This window comes from Carcharhinus amblyrhynchos, chromosome 28, assembly GCF_965287045.1.
Source record: "Carcharhinus amblyrhynchos chromosome 28, sCarAmb.v2.hapA, whole genome shotgun sequence".
Taxonomy (NCBI): domain Eukaryota; kingdom Metazoa; phylum Chordata; class Chondrichthyes; order Carcharhiniformes; family Carcharhinidae; genus Carcharhinus; species Carcharhinus amblyrhynchos.
This window is the reverse complement of record NC_137351.1, coordinates 13,716,009-13,729,183: the sequence shown is the minus strand read 5'-3', so window position 1 is coordinate 13,729,183 and position 13,175 is coordinate 13,716,009. Positions and strand designations below refer to the sequence as shown.

Sequence of the window (13,175 nt, the reverse complement as noted above, 5' to 3'; positions counted from 1 at the left end):
AGAGGAGTTTCACTTTAATTTTCATCTCACTAATGTTTATTAGAAACCGCAATGAAAATATTACCTGCAGTAGTTTTCACACACACACCTTCAAAAAATTCATTTAAAATTTAACAGCCCTGCTCAAACCTGATCCTCTCACAGCACCGAGCTTGATAAACGCATCGCCCACAGGAAGGTCCCACCAGTCCTGAGACACTCATCAATCCTCCACCATACACGACACTGAGCTCCTCAAAACCCTGCTCTGCAAATACTAATTCTCAGTGAATCCATTCACACAGCAGCGCTGCGCTTGCTGACAGACTATGGCTCCCAACACACCAATTTATTGATTTAAAAATTCTCATCCTTGTTTTCAAAGCCCTCATGGGAATACAAGATACTGTAGCAGGAGTAGACCATTCGGCCCATCAAACCTGCTCAGCCATTTGGTAAGTCCATCATAGTGGTCTCTACTTCACTTCCCTGCCCCCCATGTCTAAGGGCAGCACGGTGGCACAGTGGTTAGCACTGCTGCCTCACAGTGGCAAAAGTGAGAAAACTTTCCAATTCTCATTGCATGGTGGCACAGTGGTTAGCATTGCTTGCTCACAGTGCCAGAGACCCAGGTTCAATTCCCGGTTTGGGTCACAGTCTCTGTGAAGTTTGCACATTCTCCCCATGTCTGCATGGGTTTCCTCCGGGTTCTCTGGTTTTCTCCCACAGTCTGAAAGACGTGCTGGTTAGGTGCACTGACCTGAACAGGTGGCGGAGTGTGGCGACTGGGGGAATTTCACAGTAACTTCACTGAAGTGTTAATGTAAGCCTTACTTGTGACGAATAAATAAACTTTACTTTTTACTTTGCTTTGTTAAAACCTGGACCCTGCATTGACTCCCTAAAAAAACGTACTTTCTAAAGTAATTGAAAATGTTGTGTCAAAATGGATGAATTGAATAAGGTCACTCACTCACTCACCATGTTCATGACGGTAAGTACGTACGCTTCAATGTTTTCGCTGCCATGATGTTCCACCATCTTCGAATCAGCCACCACCAGACTCTCCACCCACTTCTCCTTGCTGATTGAGCGTTGCTTGATTCGCCTCCTCTTCTGTTGCTTCTTTTCCCACTTTTCCCGTTTATTTTCTAAATGCCGCAGGTTCTTCAGGGAATCTAAGTATGAAGGTAAGGAGGAGAGGAACTTGAGTGGGGCATTCTTCAGCATCAATGGGATTGATTAAAGAACAGAAGAAAGAGGCCAATTGGCTTCCATAACCTGTTACACTCTCGTTCCGAAAAGGTCGGAAAGATAGCTTCAGCAGTTACAGTCAGTTTAACATCAGTGCTGAGGAAGCTTCGAGAAACAATTAGATCATAGAATCCTACAGGGCAGAAGGAGGCCATTCGGCCCATCGAGTCTGCACCAACCACAATCCCAACCAGGCCTTAATCCCATAACCCTATGCATTTACCCTAGCTTGTCCTCTTGAAACTAAGGGGCAATTTATCATGGCCAATCCACCTAACCCACACATCTTTGGACTGTGGAGGAAACCAAAGCACCCGGAAGAAACTCACGCAGACAAGGGGAGACCGTGCAGAATCCACACCGACAGTGATCCAAGTTGGGAATTGAACCCAGGTCCCTGGCGCTGTGAGGCAGCAGTGCTAACCACTGTGCTACCTTGCTGCCTATTATTATTTGGGATAGAATTAGGCATCACATGGAAAAATGTAGGTTGATTAGGATCAGCCAGTGTGGATTTCTAAAGGATTCATAGTGTTTAATTAACCTGCTTGAATTTTTTGAGGAGATAACAGAAAGGGTGAGTGTCGAAGGAACCCATTTGACCCATACAATCTGCACCGATTCTCCAACAGAACATCTTACCCAGGCCCCCACCGCACTCTAACCCCGTAATTTCACACATTGATCCCGCTAATCCACCTATCCTACACATCTTGGGACACTAAAGGACAATTTAACACAGCCAATCCACTCCAGCAGCACATCTTTGGACTGTGGGAGGAAACTGGAACACCCAGAGGAAACTCCCGGAGACACAGGAGAACTCCACAGAGGCAGTCAGCTGAAGCCATAATTGAATCCAGGTCCCTGGCACTGTGAGGCAGCAGTGTTAACTGTGCTGCCCATAATGAGGGTAATGCCATTGATGTGATATACATGAACTTTTAAAAAACATGTGATACAATGCGACACAACAGACTTCTAAGGAAAGTTATAGCTCATGGAATAAAAGGGACAGGAGGCAATAGGAGTGCAAAACTGGCTGAATAATAGGAAACCAAGAGTAATGGTCAATAGATACTTTTCGGACAGGAGCAAAGTTTGTAGTGGAGTTTTTCAGGGTCCTTTACTTTTCCTGATATTTGTTAATGATCTTGGTGCGCAGAGGAATGTTTTCAGGTTTGTGGATGATACAAAACCTGGGAAGTATTGTGAACTGTAACGAGGGCAGTTCAGAACTTCAAAAGGACGTAAACAAGTTGGTGGAGTGGGCAGATGGGTTGCAGATGAAGTTCAGTGCAGAGAAGTGATGCATTTTGGTGGTGAGAACACAAAGAGACAATATAAAATGAGGAGTAAAATTCTTAAGAGACTGCAGGAGTAATGGGACCTTGATGTATATGTGCATCAATCATTGAATGCGGCAGGACAGGTGAAGAGAGCAGTCAATGAAGTATTGAGTATTCTGGGTTTTATTAACAGGGGCACAGAGTACAAGAGCAAGGAGGTTATGCTGAACTTATACAAGACACTAGTTAGACCTCAGCTGTACATAGTTCTGGGCACCAGACTATAGGCAAACATGATGGGCCAAAAAGCCTCCTCGCTGGAACAATTGTGTGATGGTGTCCTGCCATTGAATGAGATCATGGTTGATCTGCTGCTTGACCCCACGGCTCTGCGTCAATTAATAAATAAATCGATCAGCCTTACATTTAAAATGATGATTTTTATGCGAGAATGTTCTACAAATTAATAAGCTCTTGTGTAAAGAAGTGTTTCCTCATTTCTCTCCTGAATGGCCCGGGTTCTAATTTTAATCTAAATTTCCAATGTTCCTGACTCCACACTGATGGAAAAAAGATTTTTTATAAGTTAGCCTCTCAATTCCCTTCAGAATCCTTAAAATTGTCAGTAAACTCAATCCTAAAGCCTCTAGGAAACGCAAGCTCAGTTTATATAATGAGACTGAAGTTACAGGGGCAGACTCACTGTCAAGATTTTATAAATCTACATAATATAGTTTTAAAAAATCTTATATCTGCACACAATTCCCAGGTTTACCTTTATAGTAGGAAATCTCCATGTAAACATGTCACATTGCCATTAACCTATGGAGGCACTACAGCACCCCCACCAGCAGGAGGATGTAATTACAGTGTGACTATTGCACTGGACAGTTTCCATTTCGTATGTGGATTTAGGAATTTAGAATGGAGATATAAAAGTGAGGGTGGAATATACCGTAGGATAGATTTCTCCTCTTAAGCAACTCATGAATAACACACTGACCCTGCTCTCCCTCAGGGAGTCGACACAATTCCCAGGTATATATTTTACACCTGTGAATCTCAAAAACCATTGCAAGATTTTGTAACTAAAGTCTCAGCACCAGGAACAATCCCTACTGGTCTGTGCTATCAAAACTGCATGGAACACAACAATGATAGCAAGAGAACAAGTCTAAGCAAGAGAGAGAGAGAGACATGGGTCAGTGATAGACATTAAACAGGATTTTAACTCTCTCAAAACCCATTCACTCTGAGTTAAAGTCAGGCCCAAAACCTCTGAACAGAGAGTGAAAGAGGGAAAGCAAGTATGATCAACAGAGAACGAGGATGTGAAACTGGATCTGCTGCAAGTTCTACATTCTCCCATGTTCAAATCCAGGCTAATCGCCAGGCTCGTTTGATGTGGTATTTTTTTCAGATTTACTCATTGGTGTTAATAATTAACTCTACTGATCACTGACTGGCATTTCTTGTGAAAAATTGCTAGCAGTTTTAATCCTCAGTCTCCCCCAAAAAAGTGACTTTGAGCCAAAATCTTAAGCTTTGACGTGAAGCAGTGGCGCGGGGGGGAGGTTAGTTTAACTCAGTTGGCTGGACAGCTATTTTATGATACAGAGCGACGCTAACAGCACAGGTTCAATTCCCGCACTGGCTCAGGTTATTTATAAAGCTCCACTATCTCACCCTTGCCCCTGCTTGAGGCGTGGTGACCTTCGATCAACTCATCACGGTCCCTTTTTGAGGGGGAGAGCTGCCTACGGTCATCTGGGATATGACGTCTTTACTAAATAAGAAACTTAACAAGTTGTCAGAGGCTGCGAGGCGATTGATTTTAACTCGGGTTAACTCCTCTCCTGAAAATAGTCGAGAGAGAGATATCTGATCCCTAGGTTTCCCACTGTTTAAATGTCAAGGCCTTGGGGTTTTCACAGGAAAACTCAATCGAAACTTGATACCTGGAAGCAGATTATAACAGATTGTCATTAACTTTATGTCCTGTTAGGATTTCTTGTTTCACGTTTCTGTTGTCGTGCACAGACTTTGAAAAGAAAAGGCTGAACTCTCCCTCCGATAGCCTCCTGTTTAGTAACACACTGTTTAAGCCTTTTCCTGGAACATTGTGTCCCATTCTGGGCACCTTTGGAGATGGTCTGGGGGAGATTCACCGGAGCGGTACTCAAGATTAGAGACTTCAGTTACAGGGAGAAACTGGGGTTCTTTGCCTTAAACAAAAGGATTTAAGGGAAAAGGTAATAAAGTTTTTAAATCATGAAGGGTTTTGATCAGGTCAAATGAGGAGAAACTGTCTGCAGTGACAGAAGAAACCAGATTGAAGGTAATCGGCAAAAGAAACAGGAAGATGAAGAGAAAAACAATGTTCACAGTGAATTAAAATCACAGAATCTCTACAGTGCAGAAGGAGGCCATTCAGCCCATCGAGTCTCCACCAACTACAATTCCATCCAGGCCCTAAACCCATTACACTATGCATTTACCCCAGCTAATCCCCCGATAGTAAGGGCAATTTAGCATGGCCAATCTACCTAACCCACAGGAGGAAACCAGAGCACCTGGAGGAAACCCACACAGACACAGGGAGAATGTGCAAACTCCACACAGACAGTGACCCAAGCCAGGAATTGAACCCAAATCCCTAGCACTGTGAGGCAGCAGTGCGAACCACTGTGCCACCGTGCCTCAAATGTGCTGCCTGAGTGGGCTCTTTCTACAGATTAAATTGAAACTTTCAATGGGAAATTGGATAAACAGGAGGAATACAGGGCTATGGGGAAGGTGCAGGTGAATGGGACCAAACCAAACCTTCAAGGAGTCAGGACTGGTGTAATGGGCCAAATGACCTCCTTCTGTGTTGTATTCTCCCAGGTCTTCTAAAAAGCTGAACTCAAGCCCAGGCACAGTTTCACAGGCATTCTTGCAAATTCTCAGTAATCGCTTTTTTTTAAAAGGTATACTGTTATATTTGTGTGTGAAAGAATTGGCCCAGGACCCAATTATAACTCAAAGTGAATGGGTTTTGAATCAGTTAGGAGTTGTCCCCACTTTGGTAGGAAGAATGGTAGGAAGGACTATTACTTACGTGGCGAAAAACTGCAGCAGGCGACGGTGCAGAGGGACCTCGGGGTCCTTGTGCATGAGTCGCAAAAACCCAGCCTGCAGGTGCAGCAGGTGGTCAGGAAGGCGAATGGGATGCTGGCCTTCATAGCGAGGGGGATTGAATATAAAAGTAGGGAGGTCTTGCTGCAGCTGTATAGGGCACTGGTGAGGCCGCAGCTGGAGTACTGTGTGCAGTTTTGGGCGCCGCACCTGCGCAAGGATATTTTGGCCTTGGAGGGAGTGCAGAGGAGGTTTACTAGGCTGATACCGGAGTTGAGGGGATTGAGCTATGAGGAGAGGCTGAATAGACTAGGCTTGTACTCGTTGGAGTTTAGAAGAATGAGGGGAGATCTCATTGAGACATATAAGATGATGAATGGGATGGATAGGATAGAGGTGGAGAGACTCTTCCCGCTCAAAAAAGACAGTAGGACTAGGGGGCACAGCCTCAAGATAAAGGGGGGGCGGTTTAGAACGGAGTTGAGGAGGAACTTCTTCACTCAAAGGGTGGTGAATATCTGGAATTCTCTGCCCGTTGAAGTGGTGGAGGCTGCCTCGCTAAATATTTTTAAGAAGCGGGTTGATGGGTTTTTGATAAGAGAGGGGATTAAGGGTTATGGGGAGAGGGCGGGAAAGTGGAACTGAGCCACGACAGATCAGCCATGATCTTATTGAATGGCGGGGCAGGCTCCAAGGGCCAGATGGCCTACTCCTGCTCCTATTTCTTATGTTCTTATGTTCTTATGTATCTGACTGTTTTCACATGTACAAGTGTACATGAGTGTTAATGTGTACATGTACAAGTATAGGAAAGAGACTCTACATTGCATTTGTGTGAAGATGTTTGAATATGTGTGTTTATGCGTGTTTCAGAATCGCTATGCATTGTGCACAATGTGTATGTGTGTTTGTGTGTGAGAGAATGTGTTTGAGCACGTCTATTTTTGGTGCCTGTGTTACGCTGAGGAATATGAGAGTGGCTAAAGGAGAGAGAGAAATTAATCTGTATTTAAGGGAATGCACATGAGGGTGAATATTTGAGGCAATATGAGAATGCACGAAAAAAAGGACAATGCACATGTGTGTCAGCATAAAATGAGAGTGCGTGCGTGTTTGAGGCAGTGAGACAGGGCACATGCAGAGAGATTTCACAAAGAATGTGAGATTGCGTGAGAGAGAACATGAGGGAGAATAAAAGGAAAATAGTGGGGGAATCTGGAAATAATTAGATGTAAAACAGGCTACTCATTCCCTATCAGCCACTTACCAATTTCATTGAATCATACAGTGCAGAAGAGGCCCTTCGGTCCATCGAGTCTGCACTGACATGAGAAACATCTGACCTCCAACCTAATCCCATTTACCAACACTTGGCCTTTAGCCTCGAATGTTATGACAAGTGCTCATCCAGGTACTTTTTAAAGGATGTGAGGCGTCCCAGCTCCGCCACCCTCCCAGGCAGTGCATTACAGACAGTCACCACCCTCTGGGTAAAAATGTTTTTCCTCACATTTCCCCCGCCCCCCCCAAACCTCCTGCCCCTCACCTTGAACTTGCGTCCTCTCGTGACTGACCCTTCAACTGAGGGGAACAGCTGCTCCCTATCCAATCCCTCGTAATCTTGTACACCTCGATCAGGCCGTTCACCTTCAGTCTTCTCTACTCCAATGAAAACAACCCAAGCCCACCCAACCTCTCCTCATAACTTAAATATTCCATCCCAGGCAGCATCCTGCACCCCCTCCAGTGCAATCACATCCTTCCAATAACGTGGTGGCCAGAACTGCTCACAGTACTCTGTCTGTGGCCTCACCAACATTTTATACAACTCCAAAATGACACCCCGCAAACATATACCCCATTGTACTGTGGAAAGAGAATGAGTTTGCATGTGTGAGAACACAAGCGAGTGCATGTCTTTGCTACCGTTTGTTCTATGTTGACTAACATTCTCATGTGCAAGTCTAACCCTTTTCTTATTAAAACCTTCACCCACATCTATACAACAAACCTTAGACCACAATGGAAAGGTCAATAGCTTGCAAGTGCAGCCTCTGATTCCTAACTCCCGCCTTTGGTACAGCACCAAGAATCCAACATCACCGAAAGAACAAAGAATCAAGAAAATTGCAGCACAGGAACAGGCTTCTGTTTAAATAAAGCTTTGACCAGATAAGGAACCAGCGATGAACTGTACCCAGAATTGGCACTACTGGGAACCTACACAAACCTGTATTTGGCTCCTCTAGAACAACATCAAGTTCAGTCACCATTAATAGAAAGTAAGAAGTTAATGGAGCTCGGAGAACCTCCGTTAGTTTGGAGCTCTGGCTCTTTCAGATACCGTACATAATTCCTAAATGGGTTTGAAGTGGAATGTCTGGGTTGGATCCCAGTCTGTTAACAGACGGTCATTCATAACTGCTCAATTAATATTTCTTATGCAGCCTGGCAGTGATCTTTGACCTTTTTCCCTATCCTGAAATGACTGCAGTGGAAATATGAAGAGTACGCAGCCTGACATGGTTACACCCCAGGCTAAAAGGCAACAGGAACCAGGTTTGTGTTTGTGTAATCATCACCTAGTAGCACACACCATTCTTTCACTCAGCTCATTTTGGGGAGTTGGAGGAGTTGATTTGATCTGTTTTCCTGCTCCAACACCTCTCAACTTGGAAATACAGGCATGCGATCATTATCTTCACCCAAACCTGGTTGTTGGAAGGTGGGGGTATGGGGAATGCACTGCAACAACTCCCCACACCCCCCCCACCCCGCCCCCCACCTGAGGTGTATTCTACCAGCCTATGCTATCTTGTAGTTTATCACACTTTATTACTATCCTCCTGACAGTTTGCAATATAAATTTTGAGTCGTCTACAAATTTTGAAACTGTATTCTGCAATTGAGATGATTAACTTATATCAAGAAAAGCAGTAGCTATTCTGAGAAATCCCAATGTAAACCTACTTCCAGCCTTAAAAACAATCATTCTCAATACCTTTTGTTTCATGTCATAAGCCAACTTCATATCCATGAAGCCACTGTCCCTTTTAATCCATGGGCTTTGCTGTCAAGTCTATATGTGGCACTTCATCAAATGCTTTATTCCGTATGCACCACATCAACCACATTCCCCTCATCAGCCCTCTTGTTATCTCAAAAAAACTCATCCAAATTAGTTAAGCTGCCTTTAACCCTCTGGCTTTCCTCAGTTAATCCACACTTGTCCAAATGACTGTTAATTTTGTCCTGGACATTCTTTCCAAAAACTTTCCCACCACTCAGCTTGTAAAGGTGGGTTTATCCCGACACTCTGTTGAACGCAGGTGTACAATTCGCAATTCTCCAGTCCCTCAGCACCACCCCCTAACCACCACCTCTCCAAATTAAAACTAAGTAGAACAAATTCCATAATGATAGGATTTGCTTGCCAAAGCAAACATCACAGTGCTCAGTCTGGGGTCACGTTAAGAGGTTAAAAGACTGGCCTTCAGTGAATGGGAAAAACAGAGCTCATGAAATTCAATCTGGCCTCAGGCCCTTCTCAGTTTGCAGCTTCCCAGAGATACTCTGAGCTTCTGAACCATCTTAGATTAAAGCCACAAGTTTGGCTGACAATCACCATCGCTGTTAAAAACTACAAAGGGTGCACAGGAGGCAAGGAAAGCATCGTTTGTTGTGCATATACTTCACTCAAAAGGTGACTGAGTGACTGTCAATCCTACAATGCTACATCTATCCAAACCCTCCCAAAATATAATTCTTTACAGTCTGACATTTTACTGCTGGTCAGTTGGTGTGATGGTGGAGATACCACTGGGATGAGGTCTGGTTCATGACCAAACCCGCCAGTAAGCAACACCGACAGAACAGATGATAACAGGACAGGTGATGGCTGGTTTTGTTGTAAGATTGGGCTGTGACTCGAACCCTCTTGATTTCCCACCAGGCTGGTTAAGTTAAAATTAACCCCTCAATGTGGTAGTGACACCTAGAGACAGACATCAGTACTACAGTGATCTTCTATTTTGTTACACTGGGAGCTGTGCAAAAAGTGTCACATTTTTCACCTCCCTGGCAGAATCCAACATCACCGAAAGAACAAAGAATCAAGAAAATTGCAGCACAGGAACAGGCTCTTTGGCCTTCCAAGACTGCACCCACCATGCTGCCTGACTGAACTAAGACTGCCTACTCTTCTGGGGACTGTATCCCTGTATTCCCATCCTACTCATGTATTCGTCCAGATGCCTCTTAAAACTCTCTATCATATCTGCTTCCACTACCTCCCCAGGCACCCACTGCCCTCTGTTTAATTTCACCTCTGCATGCTTTATCGACACCGTTCTGGTGCTGCTGTGCCCCTAAAGTTAAAGTTTATTTATTAATGTCACAAGAAGGCTCGCATTCACACTGCAATGAAGTTACTGTGAAATTCCCCAAGTCGCCACACTCTGGCGCATGTTCGGGTAGACAGAGGGAAAAGTTAGCCAATGCAACCTAACCCACACATCTTTGGACTGTGGGAGGAAACTGGAACACGCGGAAGAGACCCACACAGACACAGGGAGAACGTGCAAACTCCACACAGACAGTGACCCAAGCTGGGAATCAAACATGGGTCCCTGGCGCTGTGAGGCAGCAGTGCTAACCACTGTGCCACCATGCTGCCCATGCCACCGTGCCACCCTTGCATCTCTCCTGAGGTTTGGTACCCAATTGGAATGCGATGTTCCCAATCGGGTCTGATCAAAACTTCTGTGTAATTGAGGGTTACTTTGGGAAAGAGAATTCAATGTATTAGAGGGAGTGAGAGACACAAGGTACATAATGGACAGCTCATGACCTTATTGTGAGAGCACTGGGAAACGCAAGATAAGAGCTGAACAAGAAGTCCAGAGTTGGGGAGTTGAGTCATGTAAAGTACCAGGCGTACATCCCACGCAATATTGCAGCAATGATAAATGAATGTGGATTTGTTATCTGATGTGGCGTGTCCCTGTGAGCTTGTGTTGAAGGATTTCTGTTCTGGCAGCTCGTGTCTCCTTCCTCAGAGACCAACAGCACAATTCGCAGCAGAGACACATGGGGAATGAATAAAACCACTCCCCACTGCTTCCCACCACCATTCTTTAACCCTGTGAATACCCAGTTCTACCAACCAGGAAAGACTCTGTTTCAAGTCGGGGCCTGTGCTGAGTTAGCCGTGTATAGTTGCGCTTTGGTAGTGAGAATGGAATTCGGGTGGTGTTTGGTGGAGGGGTGCCTCTAGATGAGGGAAGGGTGGGGTGTAAAATCAGATTGGCCTCACAGTCCTCATGATTATGCAGTGACTTTCCCCCTCCACGGGGCAGAGTCCATGCATGGATGCCGAGCAAAGAGCTAGATCAAGATCAATAAAGTTAATTTATTAGTCACATGTAAGGCATACATTCACACTGCAATGAAGTTACTGTGAAATTCTCCTGGTCACCACAGTCTGATGCCTGTTTGGGTCAATGCATCTAACGAGCACCTCTTTCAGACTGTGGAGGAAACTGGAGCACCTGGAAGAAACCCACGCAGGCATGGGGAGAATGTGCAAACTCCACACAGACAGTGAACCCAAGCCGGGAATCAAACCTGGCACTGTGAGGCAGCAGTGCTAACCACTGTGCCAGCTCAGATGAACATTGTTTACACAAATTATTAAAGGATAATTGGTCCATTTAACAATGACCCCATCAAGAGCCAGCACTTTAGCAGAGGGCAGAGAATATTAAGAAAGTTGCATTATTGCCAAACATAAAATTTAATGAATCCTTCGAAAGAGGACACTGTATAGAGACAGCTCTCCTTCCTCCTGTAGCAGTGTGATTCTACACACTTTGATTAGTTTCCAGCAATTACTGGGCTTTATGACCAGAACCAACTCATTTTGTTACTGAATCAGGAAGAGTTATCCAGGCTAACCTGATTATAGTGTCAGAATCTGTGGGCTGAAATTTCTGGCTTTTTTCATGGGCGGGATCTTCCAGTCCTGCTGATGGCGACCCTCCCACCGATTGGTTCCCTAGCTGTTTGGCTGGCAAAGAACACAAAAGGCTGGAGACATCGGCAAGACTGGAGAATCACAGCACCTGTCAATGGCTAAAATGGAGAGCTTCCTCTGCCACTGGAAAACATGTTGTAGGGCGGGACAGAAATTTCCAATCAGCGGCTCGGGTTGATGATGTAAATTGCTGCCTGATCTACTGAGCATCTCCAGGGGAGGCAGTGGTGTAGTGGTATTGTGACTGGGCTAGTAATCCAGAAACCCAAGGTGATGCTCTGGGGACCCGGGTTCAAATCCCACCATGGCAGATGGTGAACTTTGAATTCAATAAAAATCTGGAAGTAAAAATCTAAATGATGACCCTGAATCGATTGTCAGGAAAACCCCATCTGGTTCACTAATGTCCTTCAGGGAAGGAAATCTGCCGTTCTTATCTGGTCTGGCCTACATGTGACTCATGGTTGACTCTTAACTGCCTTCAGGAATGGGCATTAAATGCTGATCCAGCCAGCAATGCCTACATCATGAAAGAATTAGAAAAAAATTCTGTTTTGATTTCAGTAATAATGGGAATCTGGCATTCATGCCTGATAAACATTTGTGAGTCATTGACATCATGCCTGAAATATGCTCCAATGGGAAGGCAGGACATTTTGGCAACCTTATGATGACTTGTGTATTCAAATGTTCCACTCGTATGTGCAACTCCTTGGAGTTGAGGCTATTCATTACAAGAACATTGAGAAAGCTGGTTTTCAAATTTATTTTGTAACCTGATCAAGGTGGGAACCTCTCAGATTCATGTTAAAGAAACCCTGCAATCAGTACTGTTAGTGAACTCCGTCACTGCTCATTGTTCTGTTCAGCCATTTGTTCCCTGTCTCGAATGTAAAACATTGGGAGGAGGCCATTCAGCCCCTTGCGTCTTATTCACCATTCAATTAAATTGTGTATCTTAACATGTTTATCTGCCTTTCTCTGAAAGCCTTAAAACCCCCACCCCACCTAAAACCTGACAATGCACACTGTGAAATGATCACTTGACCCCCAGCACAAACAGCTTTTTTGGAAAAGAGTTCTAGATTTCAATGACTCTTTGTGTGAAGGAATGCGTCCCACATCGCATCTGAATGGCTGGAATTTTCAGACCATGCCCCCTTACTCTGGACTCCTGTTACAAGGGGAAACAGCTTCTCTCTGTCTACCATATCCAATTACTTAATCACCATGAACATCTTAATTATATCACCCCTAATCTTATCTATGGTACTCAAGGGAATACATGTCTAGCCGATGCAACCTCTCTTTTTAATTTAATCCTATTAGTCTCGATGTCCACCGAAATTCTTGTGTAGTTGCCTGAATCCAAATAAACTGCTGAGGTGAGTGTGGCTTCAGTGTGTTCCTATCTCCTCCGAAGGCGTACACTCTTGCTAGCCTACTCGATACTTGTCAACCTGCTGAACTAAGACACTAGGAGTTAATAAAGTGCCCATCGT

General features: G+C 44.6%; 1 protein-coding gene across 1 annotated transcript in view; it reads right to left on the bottom strand.

Annotated features, from left to right (window-relative positions):
• Positions 1 to 13,175, bottom strand: part of LOC145359437 (A disintegrin and metalloproteinase with thrombospondin motifs 7-like) — a 200,857-nt gene that overhangs the window by 151,920 nt on the left and 35,762 nt on the right. Inside the window, exon 4 of the mRNA XM_080213985.1 lies at positions 961 to 1,157. Within this exon, the coding sequence (XP_080070111.1) occupies positions 961 to 1,157 (197 nt within the window). The remainder of the gene's footprint in view (positions 1 to 960; positions 1,158 to 13,175) is intronic.